Source organism: Nesoenas mayeri, assembly GCF_963082525.1.
Source record: "Nesoenas mayeri genome assembly, chromosome: 15".
Lineage (NCBI taxonomy): Eukaryota > Metazoa > Chordata > Aves > Columbiformes > Columbidae > Nesoenas > Nesoenas mayeri.
The window spans coordinates 6,424,818-6,450,033 of NC_137559.1; the positions used below are offsets into that span (position 1 = coordinate 6,424,818).

The window sequence follows — 25,216 nt, forward strand, 5'->3', positions numbered from 1 at the left end:
CGCCTCAGCCGTGCGCCCGCCCCCCGGCCGCTCCTATTGGCCGCGCCGCGCCCGGCCCGCGTTCCCATTGGACGTTGGGGGCGGCCCCGCCCACCCTGCCGGGAGCCGGCGGCCTCTGCCGTCGTCCCGCACGGCGCCGCCGGCGGCCGCCGGCTCCCTGCGCTCTCGTTGGTCTCCAGCCTCACCGGCCCGCCCCCCGCGCGCTGCCATTGGCCAGAGGCACGCGGTCACCCCAGGCGCTCCGCGACCCATTGGCCGTGCAGCCGCCCCGGGGGCTCGTTGGGTAACGCGTTAGGCTCCGGCCAGTCAGGGCAGGGGGTCAGAGATCACCGGGACTGCGCCTCCCAGCGCCGCCCGGGCCGCGCGTGGCCCCGGAACCCCTGCGCGGCGGCCGCGTTCCCCGCCGAGCCCCAGCGGCTGCCGGTCTCGCGGCACGCGGCCCGTTGTTATGACGACACGGCCGTAAAGCCGCCATCTTGGCGGTGCGGCTCGTTGCGACATGGAGGCCGCGATGGCAACGAGCGCGGGGCCGGCGGGGCTTACGGCAGCCGCGGCCGAGGAGCGTGGGGAGGCGGCGGCCGCGGGCTCCGGTGCTGCCGCAACCCCCGCCGGCCCCGCCGCCTTCCTCAGCCTCCCGGCGCCCTTCAGCGAGGAAGGTACCGGCGGCGGGGCGGGTGGTGCCGCCGCGACAGGGCCCCGGCTGGAGCCGAGGGGAGAGCGGGGCACGGGGGGGCCCGCGGAGGCGCCTGCGGGGGCCCGGCCGAGGGGCGGAGCCGGTCCCTGAGGGGTGAGGGGGTCCTGGCCGCGCCGGGTCTGTCAGCGGGGGCCGGGGAGGTCGCTGGCACCGGGGTGTCCGGGCCCCTCTGCGCCCCCTCCCTCCTCCGGGCAGCGGGAGCGGAGCCCCGGGCCGATCGTCCCGCCCCGCTCCAGAAGCCGCCGCGCTGCAGGAGCGAAAAGCCGCCTCGGTAGCGGATTCGTCCCCCGGGTCCTTCCCCCCTGGTCCCACCCCTGGCGCGGAGCTCCCAGGGGCACACGGAGCGCAAGTTTTGGGTGTAAACGCGGCTCGTTGTGGGTGCCGCGTTCTCCTAAAGCCGCGTCCCCGTTCCATGGCAGATGAAGATGACGTGCACAAGTGCGGGCGCTGCCAGGCAGAGTTCACATCCCTGGAAGAATTCGTGCAACACAAGCTACAGAAGGTCTGCCAGCGAGCTCCAGAAGCTCTGGCTGCGGCGTCAGCAGCGCTCCTCAGCCGAGAAGTCCAAAAGGTGACAGCAGGCTTCTCCTCAAGCCGCGGCTCAAAATAATTAGGATGCAGCGGTCTGTTGGGTTGGAGGGGAGAGAATGGAATCCAGTGTTTTTAAAGGTACTAAAACCTTTCTGCCAACGTGTTATCTGTTACGGCAGGTCATTCCATCTGTCGAGGAGTCGATAACTGTTGCTCATATAGTTGTGGAAGCGTCTTCCATAGCAGAAGAGATCAGCAGTGCCTCAGCCATCGTAGGTGAGCAGCGAGACCCCCCCAGTGCCCCTGTGGGGCTGGACCAGTTCACTCCCCCAGTGTCCCCTCTGTTTTGATCTGGGGTGTCGCTGGTACGTGACACCTCAGTGCTGCTGAGCACTGGGACCTGGCACTGAGTGTTCCCTAGGCGCTGGGACAGTCCCCAGGCCAGCTTGGCAATTCTCTCCACATTAACACAAATTAGACTTAAAACTCCATTCCCGAAGTGTCCGTTTTCATGTTTCTGCTGCGCTAATGAGAACTGTGCAAAGACCAGGTTTAAAGTAACTGTTTCTCCTCCCTACTGCATGACGTGCTGAGACAGTCACTTGCTCTAGTCATGTGAAGCTGTTCTGTAAAGAACAAAACTTCCTTTCCTTTTCCCAGGCAGTGGGCACATCAAAGAAGTCGTAGTTGCAGGAGACCATGTCTTTGAAAACCCAAACGGTCACATCGATGGGGAAATCACTGAAGAGCAGGGCACGCCTGACGATGAGGAGCAGGATATTTCCACAGAACTGATCAAGGTTAAGCTGCTGGTTAACAAAGAAGGGCGATATGTGTGTGAATTATGCCAGAAGACATTTAAAACAGTAAGTGTCTCTTCTGCTATGCTTGGGGTAGTGAGTTATTTTGTTTGCTCTTAACTAAGGCACCACAGGAATTCATAACAACGAGCTTCTTTACTGCGTGCTACGCTTCTGAAAGGAAAGTCCTTCTTTCAGAAGGAGCATTGTTGTTCTTTACCACTGTTCTTTACCACAAGGGTTTGACATCTTTTGAAATGAATTTGTTTCCGTAGGCCAGCATCCTCAAAGCTCACATGATCACTCACAGCAGCAGAAAGGACTACGAATGCAAACTCTGCGGGACTTCCTTCAGGACAAAAGGCTCTCTGATCCGACACCATCGGCGTCATACTGGTAAGACAGTTCTCCAAATGTTCCTTGTTGCTGGTGTGTGCTGCCTGTGGTTTCTTTCCCACCTTCCCTTCCCATGGGATTTCCTGGTGGTTTCCATCTGCTGAGCTGAGCTCCCCATGTTTGGGGTGCGTGGAGGCAGCGCAGGGTCCCAGGATGAGCCCAGTCTGGTCACACAGAGCTAACGCTGCCCGTGGTCCCCTTATCGCTGTTGGTTTGATTCTTGGTGTTTCCAGATGAAAGACCTTACAAGTGCAAGAAATGTGGGAAAAGCTTCCGGGAATCCGGAGCTTTGACTCGGCACCTGAAATCTCTGACACCTTGTACCGAAAAAATTCGCTTCAACGTGAACAAAGAGATCGTAGTCAATAAAGATGATTTGCCAACAGGTCAGTGATGCTGTCGGTCCCCGCCTTGCATCTGGTAAAACTGAGCATGCTTCTGGTACTTGAACTATAATTCTTTCTCAGTTATGAAAGAAATATTGCTGTGGTATTCAGTTTCTATCTTTAATACAAGAAAAAGTAATTTATAGAGCTAAACTATTAACTTGGAGTGCACGTAACCAGGTGCTGGCTGTGAAGAATGTTTGAGAAGGGGTGGCAGTAACCAGGTGGTTCATTCTGCTCCTTTTCTTGAAGGATCCTGTAATTCGACCACAGACACAGTTTCATCGATAGCGAGTGAATCCATCGAGACCTCGCCCGTGATTCATCTCGTGACAGATGCAAAAGGCAATGTTCTTCACGAAGTCCACGTCCAAATGCAGGAACTTCCTATTGTCGATGCAAAATCCCTGGACCAAGATGTGAGTGTCATTTCTCTTAAATACTCTTCACACGTTTTACGCAAGGAAGTCTTGAAGTATTTAGAATAAATCTGTCTGGTGGAAGTAAATGGTTAATTATCTGCTTTTTTATCTGAGAACATAAAAGGCAAACTCCTCTCTGACCTGTGGCTGTTCACCTTGTCTTCCTTCCCACTGCAAAACCATTCCCTTGTTGATCTTTCACCCCGTATCGCAGCATCAGATACCCCAGAAAGAAAAATGTTGTAGCAACGTTGCTATAAAAAAAGTCTGACTGTGTTATTTGCTGTTCCAATGACTGGACTGTTCATTCCTTCGGCAGTCGCATCCTGAGGAGCTGCTGTGTGAGGGAGAGGTGAACAGTGAGAACCTGCTGCGCCAGGCCATGAGGAATTCAGGGATTGTGATAGAGCGAGTCGCGATGGAGGAGGCGCCCAAGGCCGACGAGCCTGTTGCAGCTGCTGCCGAGGAGCTGGAAAACGAAGTGGTGGAAGCAGAAGAGGAGCCGTGTGGGGAACAGTGCGCCAAAGCGGAACAAGCAGAGTCTGTATGTTTGTATTCCATCGATAGATTAATTCTTTTCACTAACCTTGTGTGCCTGCAAATGGTTGTGGATGGCACCATTAGCCTCACCACCCCGCACGTTATCCTCAGCACATATCTCCCCGTGCCTGGGTATTTGTGTCCATTTGTATAGCTCTGTTTTTCATGCATGCTTTATGTGTAGTGTTAGTGTGCACGCGTGCTCTTGCCTGTTAACAGTACAGACCTCTTTCCTGTCAAAGCTGGAGTATTTAATTGGGAATTTGGTTAGCAACATTTACTGTCCGCACTAATATAAACACACTTACATTTTACCATCTTCTTTCTGATAGACAGATGCGGAAAGAACAAACGGGTACAAAAGTTACGTTTGCCCTCACTGTAATGAAGCCTTCAGCGAAGCTACTTCCCTCGAAACACACATCAAAGGTCATTTAGGTAAAGTTTTACTGCTTATGCTGTTGTCTAAAATGCGCCCTGTCTGACTAGCATCCTAAGCATAGTACAGCTTGTTTTTTGTTTCACATTCCTTGCCTTTATGTGGCTATTAGCCATGCAAAATTAATTGATGCTTAACACACATGCAGGTAAAGGTTGACTTTGGTTGAGTGAAATAAATATTAAGAAGAGGAAAAGTTTCCGTGTTTCAGGGCCTGCACTGGATCCTTGAAAGTGGAATTTTGTGACAAGGCCAATAAAAAGGTTAGTGAGGCAGAGCAAGTCAATAGGCTGGAACTGCTGCTTGAGAGGCAGCAAAGGCCATAAGAGCAACATTTGAGCAGAATTAACTTGTGAGTGAGACAAGCCCATACATGCTGTTGAAAATATAATTTCCCTCCTTCTCTGGGTTAATTTTTAGGTAAGAATTTTGTTACACTGTGTACTAGATACCTGCCACTGTTGCTTGTCCTGTATCAGCCATGCGTTCTCTTTCTCTCTCTTTAGATTACAAGCCTTTTAAGTGTGAGGAGTGCGGCAAAGAGTTCACTAAGGGTTATCTGCTGAAAAAGCACCAAGAAGTGCACGTGAACGAGCGGCGTTTCCGCTGCGGAGAGTGCGGCAAGCTCTACAAGACCATTGCACACGTGAAGGGGCATCGCAGGGTGCATTCTGATGAGCGGCCGTATTCGTGCCCCAAGTGTGGCAAGCGCTACAAGACAAAGGTGGGTCTCCCTCACAACAGGCTTTTGCCTGCAGATTTTCCTTTCCAGAGCCAGGGTTTGGGAGGAGAACAAACAAAGAACAAACACCAGCTCACCTGCCTCTTGTGAGAGCAGAAGCTCCAGAAGGAGCTTTTGTTTTAGTGAGGAAAAGAGGAACAGTCTTAATAAAACCCTCACATTTGTGAAGAAACTGTTCCTTCGTGTGTGGAAAATTTACATAAAAATAATAAACCCAAGTATTTATCATGTTTTATGTGAGCAGAAATCTTCAGAGATGTTGACTTTTACCCTGGAAGCTAAAATACGGCCTGCTTGAGTTTGTCCTTCCCTTCAGCTGCCCCTCTCTTGCCTCTCTCTGTACAGAACGCCCAGCAGGTTCATTTCCGCACGCATTTGGAGGACAAGCCGTATGTCTGCCAGTACTGCAGCCGGGGCTTTCGCGAGAAGGGCTCGCTGGTGCGCCACATCCGCCACCACACCGGGGAAAAGCCTTTCAAGTGTTACAAGTGTGGGCGCGGGTTTGCGGAGCACGGCACCCTCAACAGGCACCTAAAAACCAAAGGTGAGGTGGCAAAGCTTGTCTGCATTGTTGTAGGATTTGGGCTGGACAAGCTGCTTTTTGGCTGAATGGCAGTGGATTTTCAGAGTGGGTCTGACGACCTTTGTCCAAGGCCACTTGTCCATCTGCAACTCAGTTGTTTCAGAAGGAGGTGAATTATATTTGTTTTCATCTTGATTAATGAATATTTTGTTGTGATCTTTCTGACCGAAACGCATGCTGAACAAACAGCCATAAACCGGTTCTAATATAGAGTCTAGATCATCTAAATAAAGAGGAAGGTAAGCAAACCAGAGTTTGTATTAAGAATTAACTGCAGGAGTGCCGTGCTCTCTGTGCCAGTCTCTGGCTTAAGTGCTCTCTGCTGCCCTGAGGTGGGGAAGACGAATCCCACACCGTACCGGAGTCTGCTCCAAATTGTGAAGCATTAACGTTTTCACAAAGTAATCCTGAAGAGAACTTTATTTCTGTGTCGGGGAAGAGGTGAGAAGACTGAAAAACTTACAATGCGGCACATGTTGTTATGGTTAAACTTGCCAATTGAGTTTTTTTTGCATTGAATTTGTACTAATTTGGGGGTTTTATGAAATCTTGTAAAAACACAAAGTGTGGATGTTGTGCGAGGAAAATGTTTTAAATAGAGTAAGTTCTCACAGATAATCTTGTTTGATCGGATTAGTTTTACTGGACCTGCTGCTCCTTTAGCTCCTAAGCACGGATTTTCAAACTTCTTCAGGTAGTGATGATGATGCATCGAGATTGTAAAGGGCAAGTTTACTGAAGGAAAAAAAGAGTTTCCTGAAGCGTAACGCATAAGCAGAAAATATATATGACTCAAAACACACCCAAAGTCTTACTGTATGTTCTTCATATATGGCTTTTGAAATCCTGTATGGTTTTATGCATCTGAATTCACTTGTGTGTTTTTTTTGAACGGTCCTGGAGCGTTGCTCTGCTCCAGGCTCAGTTCTGTTTGCAGTCACGCAGGCCCCTTCTCAGCCGGTCTTTGGCCCGTTTTGGGGGATGAGAGCCTCTTGTGTGACTGTTGGTCCCTTCTTGGTGCTGTCCTGTTAAAGGGGTTTCGTTTGTGCTGTGCGGTTTTCTCCCGGTACTCCTGCACTTGAGATGGTTATAACAAACACCATCTTTCTGGCATTTTTGGAATCCCATTCAGGTGGCTGTCTCCTTGCTTTGAAAGAGGTGGAAGAAGTGATAGTGTCCGAGGAAAGTCAGTCAGCCGACAACCTGGCTGCAACAGTCATTTCTGAAGATCCTCACACGGTGCTGGTGGAGTTCTCCTCGGTGGTGGCGGACACGCAGGAGTACATCATCGAGGTGAGCTGGGGCAAACAGCCTCCTCAGGCCCAATCCAGCTCCCTGTTTTGTCAGTAAAAACTGCAGTTGTGCGTGTTCCTCCTCTGGGCTTTAGGGAGAAGGTAAAATAGGATCTGATGCTATCCCTGCTCGTGCAGCCCTAGGAATAAGTCAGATTAATCTTGTTTGCCAGGAGCGCTGGGCGCCTGCTTCACCTTCTGCAAATAACATAGGCAGGAAAATGAGAACGCAGAGCAGACTGACTGAGAACTGACCACGACAGATTTTATGTCCTCACAAACTTCTTTCAGCTTTCCCTCAACTTTTATCTGCTCTTTCCTTCCAGTTCTATTTTGCTTGTTTTGTCCAAAATAATATCTGCTGTTGTTATTTTAAGTAGCTCTCGATAATGGGATTTGGAGGGAGGGAAGTTCAACGAGCACTTGTCTTTAGAGTAGCTACTGCATCATGGGGGAAACGGACTTTTGTAAAAGATCTTAGTGTCTTATATCTTGGTAATAATCTAAAAATGGAATCATTGTATTTTGTCTTTCAAGACTGCTACTGAAGATATGGAGACGAGCGAAGCTACTGAAATCATAGAGGGAACAAGACATGAGGTAAAGCAGCCACATAAACTATTATTTTGGGGACTAGATGAAATGAATCACTTCTAGTGTCTAAAAGTCATGCTAAGTAAACTAAGTCCTGCTAAGACTTGGCTCAGCCAGTTGAAGTGCTTGGACGTGCATTGTTAGGGTTTTTCTGTCAACAGCACTTTGATGTTCTGTAGGGAGTTCCCTGCTGACAAAACATCTTCATGTGACCTGTTCGAAGAGTCGCTGTTCTTGGGGCAGTGAGAACTCCAGTGAACAGCTGGAGGAAACTGGAATGAAATGGTGCTAGTTGTGCTGCCCTGCTGGTCATCACACATTGACAGGGACGAGAAATGTCTGTACTTCTGACAGAGTACAAGACACTGAGAAACAACATGGCCTTATTTCTCCTCATGTAGGTTGACAGCCACATCATGAAGGTCGTGCAACAAATAGTAAATCAAGCAAACTCTGGTCACCAGATCATTGTCCAGAATGTCACCGTGGCAGAAGACTCTGAAGTCCCCACAGATGCTGGAGACACCATCACTATCGCCACCCCCGAGAGCCTCACGGAGCAGGTGGCGATGACGCTGGCGTCTGCCATCGGGGAGGGAGCAGTGCTGACCACCGAGGGCGGCATCCAGACTGAAGAAGCAACTGTGACGATGGTGGCGTCCGAGGACATTGAGATAATGGAACATGCGGGAGAGTTTGTGATCTCTTCCCAGGAGGGGGAGGTGGAAGTCCAGACTGTCATTGTGTAACCCCATGTGGCCAGCGACAGATGTTCATGTAACACTCACTGGTTTTCTCCAGTTTGGGGAGTTTGACCAGCCCTAAGTTTGCCGCTATAATTGTTCAGAGAGCAAGGGAGAGAATGAGAATGCTTCTGTAGGTAAGTGGCTTCACAGGACGGTACAGCCCTGAGATGTTGCTGTTTAAAACGGTCACAACGGTGGTTAAACACCTCTGGAAGTGACTGACACCCTGTAGTGACAGTCTCAGTATTTTGTACAGCTGCCTCAAATAAAGGAAGATCCTTTGTGAAGCATTTACCTCTGACCACAGGCCAGAGTATTCTGGCATTTAAAAAGATTCAGAAAGTGGAGCAAGTGTGTAGGGTCTCAGAAGAGACTCCATCATATGCATTTAAAACCAACCAAACCAAACCTAAGGAGTTCTGGGGAGCAGTCACCACCCCTCCCACTCTCATGCCTTTAACCTCACTACTTTAGTCCTCCTAAGGCATGGTACTGCAGTATTTTTTTTTTACTTTATTTTATATCCTGGACACGTAGCCTTATGTACTGGTCTCTGACAGAATGCATTGCTGTACCCTCACAACGTCACACAGGCCGCTCAGAGAGCTGGTCTGTTGGTGTGTAAAGCCATACTGTATAGGATTTTTTTTTTTAACTATATATGGATTTTTAATTGCATATTGTACAGATTTGGCATGTAAATAAATACATTTTTAAAAATAAAGTTATTTAAAGTTCTTACTATATTTTCCCAATTTCTGCTCTATTATCACTCAGAAGAATTTCTGGAAGAACAAGGCTTGTGTTTAAGAAATCGTTATTGGGTGAGTCAAACATGCTGTTTTTCCCCAAACAAACACGTATCTTGTGGCTGAGCCTCCTGCTGTGAACAGAACTCAGCTTCCCTGTTACACAGTGGCATAACGTGGCATACACAGAGCAGTAAGAATAAAGAAGTTCCTTGTGTACGTGTTCCATACTGAACCGATCCCTCGTCCAGCTTCCCTCAGTACCGCCATGGGGTCTGAAAGGACCCAGGGGCCACTGTCACAACTGGTACCAGTTGTGTTTAGATAAACTCAGAAAAACTCGATGTTCTGAAGACTGGTTGGCTTAATGAAAACACAGTTTCCAATTAGTTAATTGAAATACAGTGATCTTTTTACAAAAGGTGTTTGGGGCATCAAAGCCACTGCTGAAATAGTCTTACAAAAAGTTTAAAAATGCACAGATAAAGAATAATACCTTCATGTTTTCTTCTGTCTTTCCAACACTTTAGGAGGCTTAAAGATTTCCTTTAAATTCATCCAGACTCCTTTAGAATAAATATTTTTGTAGCCAACTTGTCTGTCATGAGGCTGCAAGGCCCGATGGTGGGAACACCCGTATCTTCGGGATTTATACCACTCGTTGGACGTCTGGTTGGTGAAGGCCAAGTACAGACTGAAGCAGCAATACGCACCCAGTACGAGCGTGAGAAGAGTAACAAACCCCAGCATGAAGACAATCCTGGGAAAAGTCAAGAAAAGGTGCTGCAAAGAAAGAGAATAATAATTTCATTAAAAAGCTGGAGCGCTAAATCACACGGTGGCATGTGAGCCCTGCAACACGCCAGCTGAAACACATGTCACTGTGCAGCCCCAGAACTGCGGGCACAGCCCTTGGAGTGGAACATGCAGATCTCCAGAAATGGATTTCCTCACAAGCCTTGCTAGTATATGGGAGTATTTTCTATACCCATCTATCTTTGAATATTTTGCTTGTGTTTTGGTTTTGTTTCTAATTAAAAGAATAATTAATGCAGATGATCTGAAAACAAACTGCCAAATGAAGAGGCTACAATCTGGTACGTCAGGTTTTGCTGACATGATACAGCTCAGCAGCTCTTTTCTGAGTTAAATTCCAGTCCTGGGGGGTGGTAATGGTTCTTCTGAAACACAAACATTCCCTGACCAAGATACCTTTATAAAAGTCCAAGGCTGAAACATCTGTTGTCTCGGCTGAGGAAAAGATAAAGCATTTACTACTGATCACCTCACTACCCTGCTACAGAAAGGGAGGAGGGGATTGAAACGCAAGTGACTCAAGTGCTTGACACAAAGTCACCCTTTGCATTCAGAGAAAATGAATATTTAAGTACTTAAGTTCCAGGGTAGTAGGGTCCTGCTTTTACATCTCCAGATACGTGTTTTTCAAACCTGACTACAGTAACTGGTCACTGGAGTGTAAAGCCAGTCATTATGAACCAGATCTGCTGAGTGACAGCAGCCGGAAGACAGAAATCCAAAGGATGGGAGAGCAGAATGAAGCACTGTGAGAAAATCCATGTTTTTAAATATTCTGCAATGGCAGTTTTCTAAACTTAACCAGCTGTGTAAAGAACCTGCAGTCCATTCACACCATGCCTGTGAGAACAGGTGGGCTTGCAAGATTCCTGAAAGCAAAGGCTGAGATAAACCTTTTTATAAGCAAATAACCCGAAGCACTAACTTACCTGAACGAGGAAGAGAATGTCCACAGCGCGCTCCTGTCCCTGCTCGTCGATGTAGCTCCCGTGCATCACCCCTGATAGCAGCACCACCCGGGTGAGCAACGCGGCTGTGATGGCAGCGATGGCTGCGGCTGCACCCGCCAGCGCACACAGGTACAGCAGGAAATAGCGCGCGGTCAGGGCGCCCACGCAGTTGTTGACCCACACGCAGTGGTGATCGAACCGATGCACACACGCGCTGCAGAGACCTGGCGAGGAGGGAGGGACAAGGCAGTTCGGTTATTTGGGTTTTCAATGAACCAGTTTGATTTTTAAACAGTTTGGGATATTTTTTCATGTGAAAAAGTCTGGGAATGATTTAGCTTATAGCTTTTTAAGCAAATGCATTGATTTAAATTGCATACCACAAAATAAAACCAAAGACATGTATCTCACTTCCTCTTCTTCACCAAGCTGCGGCTCAAAGACTTTAGTTTCTCCGACAGTACTGCCTAGTAAAGCATATAATAGGTAGAGCTTGTAGCTCCCAGCTTTATTTTAGATGGTAACAGAAAATTCTGCAAGAGAAACCCAAAATCTTGAATTCAGGTCTTGACAGGTGATCATTTTTCATTTAACATTGAGATGCTCCAAACCTTGCCTGTTCTGACCCCAAATGATACCCTTGGAACCGTAATTTCTGTGAGAAGAAATAGCAGCAAAACAGTTCCATGGATGGGCAAAGGGCCACTGTGAGCTGGGACCCCAGTAAAACACAGTCCAACGTACATCAAGCTGGAGAAGAGAACAGATGTCGTGTGAACTGTAGTTATTGATGGAGAATTACTTTGGGAAAGACTTAGAGTTACACTTCGCAAGGCAGTTAAGATCCTTACTGCAATGTTTCGATCTGGCTGGCTTCTCCATGTTGCACGTAGGACATGTGACGCCCTTCTGGAATAACACACCATCATATGCATACATCTTAACCAAGGATGCATGGTTTGATTTTGTTATTATACCTGTGAAATAAACAAGAGATATAAGTCAAAGTTAAGATGTTTGTAACATTTTTTAGATTCTGTTTTCCAGCAGCTGCAGCTCCTAAGCAGCAGGAGCTTACCCGGGTCGGTGCGGGAGCAGAGCACGAAGCCGCCCACGCTCCCTGCCAGTAGCACGTAGGGCAGAAGGAGCAGCGGGAGCGGGAACTGCAGCTCCCAGCAGTACACAAACACCTCCCAGGTGTATTCCCCAAACACCGCGGCCTGCAAGGCCACGTGCAGCACAACAAACAAGCAGCTTCTGGAACAGAAAGAGGACAGTCTATTTAATACTCGGCATCCTGATTAGCAGGTCAAGTACGCTCGGAGGTGATCAGCAAAGACTTTCCAAACGCAAGGAGACACCTCTTTTAGGTTTTCAGGCCAGCATGGATTGCATATTAATAGTGTTTTCTCCATCCAAGGGCTTCTTCTTCTTCCCACATACATTACTTTAAATATGCCAGCTAAATTCACTTCCAGTATTGTCACGTAATTTGGATTTTTTTCTTCCAACAGCACAGTCAAGCACAAAGCACCCTTGGTGCTGACAAAATATGCCGCAAAACCTTCTGCCAGAAGACACATACTGTGCTGCTCTGAAAGCAAAGGAAACCCAGTAAAAGGCAATCTTAAAAACAACTATAATAATACAAGCAGGCTCATGAAATAAGCACAGCAGGAGATCAGCACTGGTGAACACAAGTTCCAACCTACTGCAGACTGTGGCTTCTGTGAGGCCAGCGGCACAACTGTGTGGCATCCAGTTTGTTTGGCATGTGTCACACTGAGCAACAGCTTTCGGCAGCCCAGCAAAGATCCTCAGATCAGCCACACGTTGGAGTGCAACGTTCACTCACTTCAGGCCTTTGTGTTGAACATCCGTTCACTGGACCTTTACCAGGAGTTCTAAATAAATGTCAAAACTCAATCTGCAGCTGCCAGAGAGTCGGCTGTAATTCTCTTGTGGATACAATCTCCCACCAGTGTGACCTACATCTGTCACACTGGAAACTACAGACACATTATCTTTTTCTCAGCAATATGTTCAAATATTTCAGGGTACCATCTTCTAAACAATAAGCAAGGAACAGGAAGACAACAGCGTGACAAACCTTAAAGGGAATCTCTAATCCCTGACAAGCACCCTCACCAAGACAGAATATCAAAGGATAACACTGAAAGTTCCGACGGTGGCAGGAGGTCACCGAGAGTAACCAGACATACAAGTGAAAACTAATGTCAGAAGCACAAAAAAAAAGTGCAATACCTGGTGTGGAAGAGCCTGTGCAGTGCCCTCTGTGTCACCTTCTGGAGGCGTGTGGGGATTACAAGGGACAACACCTGAAGCAAATGAAAACACTGTGTTATGTGAACTGCACACAGCTTCTGCCTGGGGAAGAGTTCAAATAAAAACACAAGTCCCCTAATCCCTCAGTTCTGTATCTGTAGCCATGTCACTGGGGCGGACACCTGTTTGCAGGCGCATCTGAGCTCCTAAGAAGGTTTTCAAAATGGGAGTGAGGTTCCACATTCTTGGGAGCCCAACAGGCACAAACAAATGTATCTGGGTTAATGTGTGAAACTTATAAAGAGCTTATATCGGGTTATAGACTGGGTAACTGGTTGAGCAGGGGATAGAACTGAGCAATTCCTGAACTACAATATGTTTCATCAGAACATCTGACAGATGTAAGCAGAGATAAGCAAAGGGATAAAGCCTGCTGTCCTCCAGAAAAAGGAAAATAGAAAAAAACCTACAACCCAACCAAAAACCAAACACATCCCACCAAAATCCCCAAATCCGGTTTCTTCAGCTATCCCTATGAGCCAGTCTGACAACTCCAGGCCTGTCCCACTGCCCTTTCAAACACAGCAAGGTACAACCAAGGCAAAAACTGCCCATCCCCGGAATCCTGAGCAGCGGCCGGTGAGCGCGGGACTGTCCGACACTGCGGGTCGGGAGGGGACAGGTCTCTATGGTGACACACGGCTCCATTCTTGCAGCAGAACTCGAGCAGCTGAGCCTATTTCTAGCTAACAGAAAGAAAATATGCAGTGAGAGCTTCTTGTCTCAGATGTGAAAGACCGGAAGGCAAAAAGCATATGTAGAGCTGAGAAGACGCTAAATAATTCTCTTTTCGCTGGTGTGCCGCCTAGCAGCAGTTCAAGTGACAGGTTTTTTTAGAAGGAGGCTGCGCACCGCAGCAGTGAACACAAAACCAGACACAACAGCAACCTGCGTGCAATTGCAAAATTCAGATTTAAATTAACTGTATGTTAATGAGGAGAGAATGAGACCTGTACAATGAACACAACACAACCGAACCGCTGGCACCAGAGCAGGGGTGGCAGCTGAGCTGCCACAGCGCCAGGAACAGTCGTGCTCTGTGAAAATTCATGATTTCCTATTGCTCACAATAAACACTTTAAAGGGTCTTACAGGAGCGCAGTCAAACAATTTCACACTTCCAAGCTTATATGCTTCATTAGTTACAGTCAGAAGTGAATTTAAAATACAGTGTCTAGATAAACTATTTAGGACTACCTATATTTATTTCATGTATACTAGCATCGATTACACTTCTCCAGACAGTGACTCTACATCACCGCAGTATTTTAATTGGTGATTGTTATACATGTTTCATAGAAGCAGCTATTAAGAAATGAGGGAAAATAAAACATTTCTCTGTGCAGTGATCTGCATGTCTATATAAAGCAAAATGAAAACAAAATACTAGTAATAAAAATGAAAGTCCGTTTAGACTCATGTAAACAGCATTAAATATTATTTACAGTGTAAATCATAATTTGTATTCTTTCCCTTCCAAGAATGCTATACCTTTTTTTTAACTTCTTCATTCAAGTACAGCCAAACAGACAGAAAAATAAGCTAGTGCCTTTTCAATTAATTCCCTGTTTTTACAATAAAATGCCAACTCTTAATCCTCTTTTAAAGCTCTTCATTCCTCCCTCTTTCTTAGGAAACAACTACCTGCAGCATTATTACAGACTCACATTAAAGAGCTTCCCCAAAAACATTTGCTATCAGTTATAATTCTCTCCCTATTTTCATCCGCAAACGTCTCCCCTCTTTCTTCCTCTTCATGAGAGCAAAAAATGCCATAAAACTGCAAACACTTGGGGCCTCACTATTATTAAATTTCTCAAAGCTGGTGTGCTGTGATGCCACTGAACAATGTACTTTGAGCATCGCGAGAAGTTCCATCGCCACCACGACCCTGCGGTGGCTGCAGCTGCACCAGCACAGGCAGGAGCAGGAGCTGGGAGACGTAAATGAGTTTTTTACCACCTGCTTTCACAGGAAGAACATTTCTGTTTCTAATCCCAATGAGCAGTTATCCAAGATGTGTCAAAATATGATGAAATACAGAATACACCACGTCATCATGGACAGAGAATGATGAACCTGGTGAGGGGCTGGAGCACAAGTGTGATGGGAGCGGCTGAGGGACCTGGGGGGTTCAGCTGGAGAACAGGAGCTGAGAGGAGACCTTCTGATCTCTGAACTGCCTGAAAGGAGCTTGGAGCCAGGGGGGTCGGGCTCTGCTCCCCAGGAACGAGCACCAGGAGCAGAGGAAACGGCCTCAAGTTGCGCCAGGGGAGGTTGAGGTTGGATCTGGGGAACAATTTCTTCCCCAAAGGGCTGTTGGGCATTGGAACAGGCTGCCCAGGGCAGTGCTGGAGTCACCATCCCTGGAGGAGTTTAAAAGGTGTTTAGAGGTTCTTAGGGACGTGGGTTAGTACTAGAGTTGGGTTAGGTTACAGTTGGACTCGATGATGCCAAGGGTCTCTTCCAGCTGAGATGATTCTACGATTCCATCACTCTAACCACATACACTAGCAGTTTTTTACCGAGGAGAAATCCAGGAACTGGGCAGGTGCAGCAGGCAGACCCTCAGCACCCGCTGCCCGTGGCTCTCACCTGGCCTGCACCGCTGGCACTGCTGCTGAGGACGCGGCCCTTCCTTCCCGAGCAGGCGCAGAGCAGAGCGAGAGCCGTGAGAACCAAACCCAAGTAAATCACGAAGAGCGTCAGAAAGTCCATCCTGCCCTGCAACGCACGGAACCCCCGGTCAGTGCCCACACGGCCCAGGGCTGGCCAGCACGGCCACCCTCCCCCCGGGATTCGTTTCTATTTTGTGTGTATTTCTGCACGGCCCAGCGCCCTGACGGGGCCGGAGGAGCCGGGTGCCCTGACGGGGCCGGAGGAGCCGGGTGCCCGCCGCGCCAAGGGGCTCCGCGCCGGACAACCCCGGCGGGAACCCGCGCACCGCGGGCCGGCCCGGGCGGGCCGCTGCCAGGCCACAGGCCGCTCGGCCCTCCGGCAGCAGGAGAGTGAGGGGACCCGGGGACGCAGTCGGGGCCTGCGGGGCGTCAGACCCAAGGGACACCGGAGGACAGGGACACGGGGGGACAGGGACGCGGCGGGGAGGAACAGGGGATGTCCCCTCAGCCGCGCCGGGAGCCGCCCCCACCCCGCCAGCAGGGATCACGCTCACCACCGCCCCGAGCCCGGCTAATCGATCGCCGAGCCCCGCCCCGGTCGCTCGGCGATCTGCGGCGGCGGAAGCGCCTGGCGCCACCCGGAGGCAGCGGCCCCTCGGCGCCGTACGGACACCGGGAGAACCGGGAGAGCCGCTCGCGGGTCTGCTCTGCACAAGGACGGTGCCTCTCCCGCCGGCTGCCGCCCGGGCCCAGCGGCCCCGGGGATCGGGCGCTTCCCCCGGCTGCCGGGAGCAGGTGCCGGTGCCGCCAGGCGGTCGCACACCGGGAAGCGGCTCCAACAGCCGTGGCCTCCCGAAGGAGCTGGGGCTGCTGGGAGAGCCGTTCGTTCCGGCTGTCTTCCTTCTTCCACGGCAGAAAGCGAAGGTTAAAGCAGTAAAATAAAAGTTAAATCATCATTGTAAATCCCAGCGCTGTGTGGCGGTCCCGGGCAGTCGGTCCCGTCCCCGTGCAGTTCACGTGCGGTTCTCTCGTTTCCAGCAGTTTCTCGTTAACGCCGCCACGGCGCATCTTGTGCCATTCTGGGGAATCTGCAACAGCTTCTCCAGCTTTGTTGCCTTTGGTGAAATCTCTAAAGCCCAATCCCTTTGTGTTCTGCAGCAGCTCTGGCGTTATGTTCCCTTTTCCCAGGGAGCCACCTCTCGCCCATCGTGTTCCCCGAGCTGTAGGAAACGGGCGAGTTTGGGATCTCAGCCCTGGCTGGGGTGCCGGCGCCGCTGGAGCCTCCGGAGCCACGGGTCCCGTGGCGGTTCCATGCGTGGTGGTGTCAAATGCTCCCCGCAGCGCTGCTAATGAGCGGCTGATTGGGTTACGGTGCCCGGGTAGAGTTTGCCATAGAAACTCAGGTGGTTGCTGCCTCCAGGTAACCGATCCGAACGCTCTGAACCTGCGGTGATGGTTTTGCCAGCTCGGAGTCCCCGGCTGCCACTGGCTGGATCTCACACACCACAGGTAAGTCCTCCAAGGATGCTCGGGGCACTTTGGCACCAAGAGGAAAGTATTTGGCGTGGTCAGGAGATGCGGTGGCAGGAGACAAGGTTGGGTTTCAGGACAGGGACCTTGTTTTTCCCAGCATGTTCTCAGCACACAGCACACCAAACCGCAACCTGGGAGCGAGAAATGCAGCCAAAATATCGCTGGGACACAGCTGTCCAGAGTGCAGCACAAAGCATGTTGTGGAAAAGCCATTTTTTCCCTTCTTATTGAAACAGCACAATTTCTGTCCTGCTCCAGGTAGAGCTGTAGGTTTGTCTGGGACATCAGATGTAACCTGGTGAGTCTGGCAGCACAGAAGAGGCCATGGGTGCGAGGTGGTTTGTTTTTCCGTGGGCAGAGTTTGTGCTGCGGACCCTGTGCGCGGTGTGGAGCTGCCGGTGCTACTGGAAGAAGCTGCAGCAAGTGCTGTTGAACTGGGCACCGGCGCTGAGCTCCATCCGCTCCTGGTGGCCTTGGAGGCTCTGGGTGCTCAAGGACAAACCAGACGGCAAATACTTTAATAGCAGGCTGAGTCTGAGAGAAATGAAGCTGATTCAATCCAAGTGCTGTGCAAATGGGCGACAAGTCTTGTCTGATCACAGTCTAGCAGAAAATCTGCAAGGAAACAATCTTTTCATTAGCTTGCAATCCCACTACTAATTTCTTGCAGGGATTAAAGTTCACTGTCGGTGTTTTAAAGTACTAGAGTCACTTAAAAATGAAGGGAAAGGTACAACTTATTTAACTTGCTGAAAGAAGAATATCCATCACAGTTTTGCATGCCTGTTTGGGCAGTGAACAGCAGAGAAGATGCCCTGACATTGTGCAGGAAAGCCCATGCCTGTCTGTGTCAGCACGGGAGGGCAGCGTGTGCTGCCCGCAATGCGAACGCTGGGTCAGCAAGGGCATGAGCGAGCGCAAGACCCTCACGACTCTCCACCACATTGTGGGCAGGCACAGCACCCCCTGCAGCTTTTCTTCCTAAGGCTCCACCCGATCCCACCTCACATCTCCCAGGTTTGCTGGGGACAGTGTTTCCCTGCAGCCCAACGCTGCCTGCGGCTCAGCCTGCGCGGTGCCACGGGAGGACGAGCTCTCTGCATGGTGCCACAGCAGGATGTATAATACCCTAAAACCTCTTAGCATGCTAAGCCTCGGCATCCCTGAGTGCTGAGGAAGCAGAGGAGAAAATCACAAATAGCAGCTTAACGAGCAGCCGGTGGCAGTGTGGGGGTCTCTGCTGTGAAACACCCTCCACTGCCCCCGCTGCAAGAATCCTCCTCCCTTGGCTGGGTAGAGCTCTCCTGGCACCCACAGAGTCAGTCCCAGCACCCAAATCCCTGCAGCCAACCCCCTGTTGTTCAGCAGACACATACTCCCAAAATCTCTGGTTTCTCAACCAAGTCTCCAGTGGTGGTGCCAGCGAGGTCTCCACACACCCATCTATCATTTGGGAGTGGCGCTTGCTAAGCAAAGCACCATCTCTTCACCTTTCCCTGTGCAATAAGGGATTTCCCTCCGCAGCACTAATCTGTTTTACCTCCTTCCAGCTCCTAATTCCCCCCAGATCTGCAGGCTCAGTTCAGCACCACACTCAGCCAGGGCAAGTGTGGCTGTTGGTCTGTCCATGTGTCCCTCTGCGATGGAAATAAAGTTAATTAGGAAAGGAAAAGGCAAGAAAGACCTTCCCGCGTGCCTGGTGCTGACTTGAAGCAGCTGGAAGGGCACAAGGCTGGAGTGAGAACCAGGGACGGCGCAGCCATCCCCTGCCCACGGCACCGCCGCCGTTTCGCCTGCCCTGCACCAGGTGCCGACAGCACCCTGGGGGCTGTGGTGAGGACAGGGGAGCCGGGGAGATGCCCCCAAGAACCCGGTGGGGAGGTGGGACGTTCTACCAGGTGTGATGGAGGAGAACCAGGAAGGCTTTGAGCCCGTAGCAGAACAGACCTGGCCCCGTGAGTGCCCGCCGGGATGGCTGCGGATTTCTGTAAGTGCTTGAGTCGGGAGCGCGAGGTGGAAGGGGGCGACACAGCTTCTGCAGGCGCTGACCACAGCTCTGCCGGGCTTTGCTGCGGAGCTCAGCGGTGCTGGGGCTGTCCCAGTGCTTACTGGGCTCTTGCTGGAGCCTTCCCAGTGCCACAGCCCCGGGGATGCTCTGGCATCCGCTCGCCCATGGATTCCATCCCGCTGCTGCCAGGCTCGCCCCATGCTTCACCCTCACGCTTCCCCTCTGGTCCTTGATGTCTGTACCTGTTAACATGGGCAACGGCTTTGTCTCCTCTTTAAGTAATAATAATAATAGCTCATTTTAATGTAGCATTTTAATCAGCACTGCTGTACAAAGGAGGACAAGATTATTACACTTGTAGTGTTAGTTACGGCACATTGTTTGGTCCTTTTTAATATTTCCTTATGAAGGCAGCACTCGTAGTGCTCTCTGTGATGCAGCCTTGGTAGCTGTTTGCAGCAGCAGAGCAGGCTCGGGTTATTAAGACAGATTGCTGCGGTAATGCTGTTTTCCCAGCCCATCCTCACGAATCTGCTCTCAGAGCAAGCTGGGCCGTCTTATCTCTGCTGAAAATGAACATGAGAAGAGTTCTTGTAATCTCACTGGCCTGTAATAGGATATTAAACAAGGTTTTCAGTGCTACTGAATTTTGACCAAGATTTTGACTCAAGGTGTGTTTGTGAGGATGTTTTTTCTGAGCGATTCTGATTCCTTATAGTCTCCGTAAGGTAATTTGCCCAGGTAAAATAGTCTACGTTGCATTTTTGTAAATACTTAATGTGCACTAAGTAGCACAGATGGAATAAACAGGGGAGTTAAAAGCATCTTCACAGACAGCTGAGACCAAACGAAGAGAAAATCTACACACAGATTAATTTAGCAAGTGTCAGTGGATAATGCAAACACACATTGGGGGTGCCGAAGGGGCATCCAAGGGAGCTGCATGGATCAGCTGCTCCGATTTACCTTGGGCTAAGATGACTTTCGCAGATGTTTGGGGATGATGTGCTTCATTTCTCCTTGAGCAGCCGTGGAGCCGGTTCTGAGCCTTCAAGTGAACCTGTGATAATACAGAGGACAGGACAGGGAGGGCAGAAGGAATGTCCCCAGTAGAGCTGAGGGGATCTGGCAAATTCGAGTGGATCTGCAGTCATTTTGCAAGCTGCTAAAATACTGAGTATTGAGAAGAGCTGGTTAAAATAAGGCTGTATTAAGTCATTGGATGATCTGTTCATTAATGTGACATGCCAGGGGAATGAAATCAGCATTTTTCTAGACAAAGCAATTCAAGCAGGTGCTTAAGCAGGCAGGAGGTGGGGTTGGGGATTGGCAGGAGGGGACAGAGCTGTGCGAGGCCACGGTCCCAGCACTGGCTGCAGCCCCGACCTTTCTGGCCACCTCGGCTTCCTCACTGCTAATGGCGCTGGCACTGCCTGCTGGTAGAGGAATAAAAGCTATTTTTTAGGGAAATATAGAGGAAAAGTGTCTCTATTGGGGCATTTCCTCCCATGGTGGAGGGGTGCAGCACAACCTAGACCTCCTACACCAGATAAGATCCACATGGCATCTACAGGAGCTGACACTAAGAATGGAAAACCCACCACAATTCCTTCTTTTTTCCTTCTTCTTTTCCAGTTGCAGCCATGCCAGCAACCAACCAGGGCTGGCCCGAGTCTTTCGGCTTCCAGATAAGCGGGACGGGTCCATGCTATGTCGTCTGGGTGCAGGAGGGCAGCAGTGCAGCAGCCGCGGGGTTGCAGCCAGGGGACGAGGTGCTGGAGATTGAGGGGCAGCCGGTCACCGCGCTGGGCTGTGAGGCTCTGCGGGGGCTGGCCCGCCGCTGCGCCAACGTGCCCCCCAGCATCGGAGTGGTCTCCCGCCTGCGGCACCTCGACATCCCCCCCGCTCCCCGGGGATGCTTTGGCTTCCAGCTGGCCAGTGGCAGCCCCCCGCGAGTGGCCAGTGTCAGCCCGGGCTCGCCGGCCGCCGCCTGCGGGATGGAGCCGGGGGATTTGGTGCTGGAGGTCAACGGGACGCCGGTGACAGGGCAGGAGGCAGTGGCTGTGCTGGGAGGGTCCTGCCACGGGCGGTCCCTGCGGCTGGGGCTGCTGCGGCCGCAGCGGGGGGTGGGCCCACAGGACCCCCTCCCCAGCGCCGAGGCCGTGCGGCAGGAGAGGAAGCAGAAAGCGCAGGAATTCAGCAAAAAGGTAAGACTGGGGCATGCGGCGGGCGGGCGGGGCTCTGGGCACCCCCTGCACCCAGCAGTTTGCAGATTGCCATGTTTGCAGCGCTGTGGGATGGGTGGGATGCTTGGAATGCTCCTGGCTTGGTCAGCGGGCTGGGGTGCAGCTGCAGGGCTTAGTGCCCAGGAAAAGAGTCTGATGGTTACTGGGATAGACGGTGCTGCAAAGATAGGGGATGAGCCGAAGTACTAATTCCCTTGCACTACAAGCACATGTGGAAACCCACAGGGGCAGATCCCTACCTCCTGCATGTCTGGATGTCCCTTACAAGTTTGAGCACATCATCCCACAGACATTTGAGCCCTCATTTCTCTGCAAATGGAAAACATTGATGTGATTACATCTTCATTGCGTTCCTGAAGGCTGCCTAGTGGGTATTTTACCAAACACATCACCTCGTGCTAATTATAAATTTGGTCATGGTTGTTTTTTTAATCTTTCTAATTTCCATTTCAAAGTAGCCCTTTAAAATACTGTTATGAAAATGACCAGGCTTGTGGGTTTTTTTTGATCCCGAGCTGATAAAGAAACAAGATATTCATAAAGAGATTCATGGGTATCAGCCAAATCCCCCCAGTCAGCCTTTGCATTAAAGATTCACAAATACACATTGAGGTTTGGATTCATAAGGCAGAGCACCACACACGAAACAGATACCTGCTGATTACAGGAGATTAACAAGAAGATGAGAGGTTGTTCCACGCTGCCTCCATCTCATGAAGTCCCATTAAACCATGGGAACACTTCCTGGATGATCACAGGAGAGCACTTTTGAAGTGGTCATGATGCTCTGAGTGCCCTCAGTACCTCTCCCTGCCCAGCACAGCCGCTGGTGACAGTCCTGGCCAGATGCAGGTTTGCAGGAGCACAGCTTGGCTGGCAAATGCCTCTCTAAAGGGAATTAGTGGCACAGATGTTTTAAGTGGCTCCATTTTTTTACATGATGCAGAAAATAATAAAGCCTTGTGGGATGCTTTACCCCCGCATTTACCTGGGAGCTCAGCTCTGGTCCTGCCAGCACTGCAGGCACCCAGACACTTCTGCCACCTGTCACAAGGGAAGGTTGGAAGGTGCTGGGGGTTTGGCATTTCATGCCGCCGCTGCCCACAGGTCACTTGCAAGCCTGAGATCCAGAGGCTTTTCCCACTTTCATTCATTTGGCAAAGCCCCTGTTTGAATCACACTTACCTGGCAGATGGACTTGGTGGCCATGGGGCCAAGGCTGGAGCTGTGACAGCAGCCTGGGGACATCCCCAAGTACCAGAGGTGCTCAGGTTCTTGGTTCCAGGTCAACATCTCCTCTTGTCACCTACACACTCAGGGACCTGTTGAGGACTGCACTGACACCAAGGGTGCCAACATCCTTCCCCCCGCCCCGCCCCCATTCCCACCCACCAAGCCCTTCAGTCTCAGCCCAGGCAAAAACGTCACAGCAGCATCCTGGGATTCATCCCAGCAGGAACACCATGTGCTCTGTCATTCCTGTGCTGGACCTTGGGACTGAAAACACACTTGTTTGCCCGGGGGACGCAGCTGCCGGGGCTGCCCCAGATTCAATAACCTTGAAGCGCTGGTGCTGCCGGGAGCCCCTGCAGCACTTGCGTAGCGGCTGTGCAAGCCAGCAGCACCTGGGGGGTGCTGCCAGGGGTCTCTGTGCCAGCAAGGGCTCCCCCAGGAGCTGCCAAGGCAGACAAGCACCTGGAGCAAACATGTTTGCCCCTTGGCTGGGCAGGGTCTCTCCAGCCAGCACAGGGGCCAGGGGCTCCACTCCCCTCACTGCTGCTCCCCACTGTGCTTGCAGAGCTGGAGGGAAGCACTTAAAACTACTGCCAGCACAAATCCATCACCTCACAGGGAAACTCACCATGCACAGGGACTGCAAGGTGGTCACAAGGAGTTTTGTACATCCCATGTGTATTTGCTGCACCCAGCCCAGCTGCAGGCAGGGCAGCAGCACCCAGCACTGCCCCACAACAAGGGACAGCCCCTGGCCTGGGCAGCAGCTAATAAGGAGGGTCCCATGCAGGGTAATTGGTTGGGTGGTAATTAGCTAATTAGTCTGCCTGTCAAGGCTGCCACAGATGAAGAGGGTGGCTGGGGGCTGCAGATGCTGTTTCCAGGACTCATGTCCGTGCTCCCTTCCCCTGCTTCCCCGCAGCGCCAAGAGCTCAGGGCCAGGTAGAGCTGGCCAGCAGGATCCCGCAGTGACTGGGGGCTCAAACAGCTCCAAAAGCCCATCTCAGTGTCCTCTAAAGGACACCAGGCTGATGCACCGGCTTCCCTCAGCCATACCAGCTCCTGCAGGGACACTTGTCACCTGGTGGAGTTTCGGGGTTTGCTGTCATAGCGCTGCTGCCAGTGCAACAGTTCTAACAGTGATACTGGGGACACGTGTGAAGCCCCAGCATTGCTGTGTGTATGAGCTGATGAATGAAATTTCTCTTTCCTTCCCATGTGGGTTCCCTCCTCACTGGCTGACCAGGTCCTGCAATGGGACGGACACATTTCAACACACACACAGTTAACTCAATGGCCCTTCCCTCCTCTGTCCTGGCTCCTCGCTGCAGGTGGATGACATCCTCAGTGACCAGCCCGAGGTGAAGGAAAAGGTGTTCACCATCCTGAAGCAGTACGCGGCAGAGCGCAAGGTGGAGTACTTGGCCTATGCCCTCTGCATGGTCCTCACCCAGGAGTCCCACCAGCACCTCATTGACAACATCAGGTATGGGGCACCAGCTCCGTGCTCATTAAACCACAGGCACCCGTCTGCCTGTTGGTGAGCAGCGTGCAGGGCTGAGCGGTGCCGGTGCGCGGCAGGAGGTTCCATGGGGAAGATGCCAAAGCCCTTTCCAAGGAGCGGCCAAGCTGAGCTTGGTGGGGTCTCAGCCCAGCATCCATGTGCCCGGCAGCGTGTGTGACTGTCCTGCCCGAGGTGGGATGGAGGACGTGCAGCTTCCCAGCAGCCAGCACCCGACCAAATGCTGGCTGTTCCTGTCCTTGCAAGAAACGGTGGTCACCGGTCCCATGGAGCCAGCACCTCTGCCTCCAGCACCAAGGAAGGTTCACATTGGATATTAGAAATAGATTCTTCCCAGAAAGGGCTGTCGGGCATTGGAACAGGCTGCCCAGGGCAGTGCTGGAGTCACCATCCCTGGAGGGGTTGAAAAGACGCAGAGATGAGGTTCTCAGGGACATGGGGTAGTGGTGGGGTGGGTTATGGCTGGATTCGATGATCCTGAGGTTCTCTTCCAACTAAAATGATTCGATGATTCTACGTGGCTCCCATTTCTGGCTGTCATTTTGAATGGAGATGGGATTAGCTGCAGAATGGCTGGCGATTCTCCGAGAGCCTGGCCAGAAAATAAACCGAGCTCTGAACGGTGAGAGCTGGCAGCCAGTGAGGGGGCGGCCAGGGCTGCCAGCAGCTCCAGTGGCAGAGATGGCGAGGGGACAGGGGTCTCTGTTGAGGTCACGGGCTGCATCACTGCCTGCAGCGTCCCATCCATCCCAGGATGCTCTGGCAACGCTCCATTTGGGCTGTGGGCCCCTGACACCTCTTGAGCCCGCAGCAGAGCAGCCATGCCGTGGGCATGCAGCCGGTGCAATCGGTGCGCTGCTCTTCTTGAAGTGTGGGCTGGCACCGCGGGACGGTGCTGGTGCCGGTGCCTGGACATGTGCTGGGGATTACGGCCAGGCTGAGACGGTGGCCATTAGGGAATCAGGTCTCCATCTGGCCCTGCTCCGGGCCTGGCTTTCCAATTCCTGCTTTAATCAGTGGAATTGCAAGA

At 51.3% G+C, this 25,216-nt stretch overlaps 3 protein-coding genes across 4 annotated transcripts in view; 2 read left to right on the plus strand and 1 right to left on the minus strand.

Moving 5' to 3' along the window:
• Positions 1-457: 457 nt before the first annotated feature.
• E4F1 (E4F transcription factor 1) lies at positions 458-8,990 on the plus strand. Of its 2 annotated transcripts, XR_013922894.1 has the most exons (15): positions 458-656; positions 1,114-1,265; positions 1,405-1,501; positions 1,886-2,091; positions 2,301-2,421; positions 2,655-2,807; positions 3,060-3,226; positions 3,549-3,773; positions 4,102-4,207; positions 4,715-4,932; positions 5,296-5,494; positions 6,666-6,826; positions 7,363-7,425; positions 7,821-8,299; positions 8,943-8,990. XR_013922894.1 is itself a non-coding variant. In XM_080354331.1 (14 exons), the coding sequence occupies exons 1-14, from the start codon at positions 500-502 to the stop codon at positions 8,166-8,168; spliced, it is 2,373 nt and encodes a 790-aa protein (XP_080210457.1). In that variant the 5' UTR covers positions 458-499; the 3' UTR covers positions 8,169-8,930. The 2 variants fall into 2 exon arrangements, 1 of the variants encoding a protein (XP_080210457.1); XM_080354331.1 differs by lacking the exon at positions 8,943-8,990 and having other exon boundaries at positions 7,821-8,930.
• A 422-nt stretch (positions 8,991-9,412) lies between these two features.
• ZDHHC4 (zDHHC palmitoyltransferase 4) lies at positions 9,413-16,207 on the minus strand (the record flags this gene model as incomplete). The annotated part of the gene is made up of 7 exons (XM_080354333.1): positions 16,199-16,207; positions 15,622-15,750; positions 12,946-13,019; positions 11,759-11,937; positions 11,532-11,657; positions 10,660-10,904; positions 9,413-9,697 (listed from the first exon to the last, which is right to left on the minus strand). The coding sequence occupies exons 2-7, from the start codon at positions 15,742-15,744 to the stop codon at positions 9,413-9,415; spliced, it is 1,032 nt and encodes a 343-aa protein (XP_080210459.1). The 5' UTR covers positions 15,745-15,750; positions 16,199-16,207.
• Positions 16,208-20,822: 4,615 nt separating this feature from the next.
• Positions 20,823-25,216, plus strand: part of GRID2IP (Grid2 interacting protein) — a gene marked incomplete at its 3' end in the record, with an annotated part of 32,067 nt that continues 27,673 nt past the window's right edge. The window contains exons 1-2 of the mRNA XM_080354016.1: positions 20,823-21,392; positions 23,996-24,150. Of these exons, the coding sequence (XP_080210142.1) occupies positions 20,829-21,392; positions 23,996-24,150 (719 nt within the window). The 5' untranslated portion in view covers positions 20,823-20,828. The remainder of the gene's footprint in view (positions 21,393-23,995; positions 24,151-25,216) is intronic.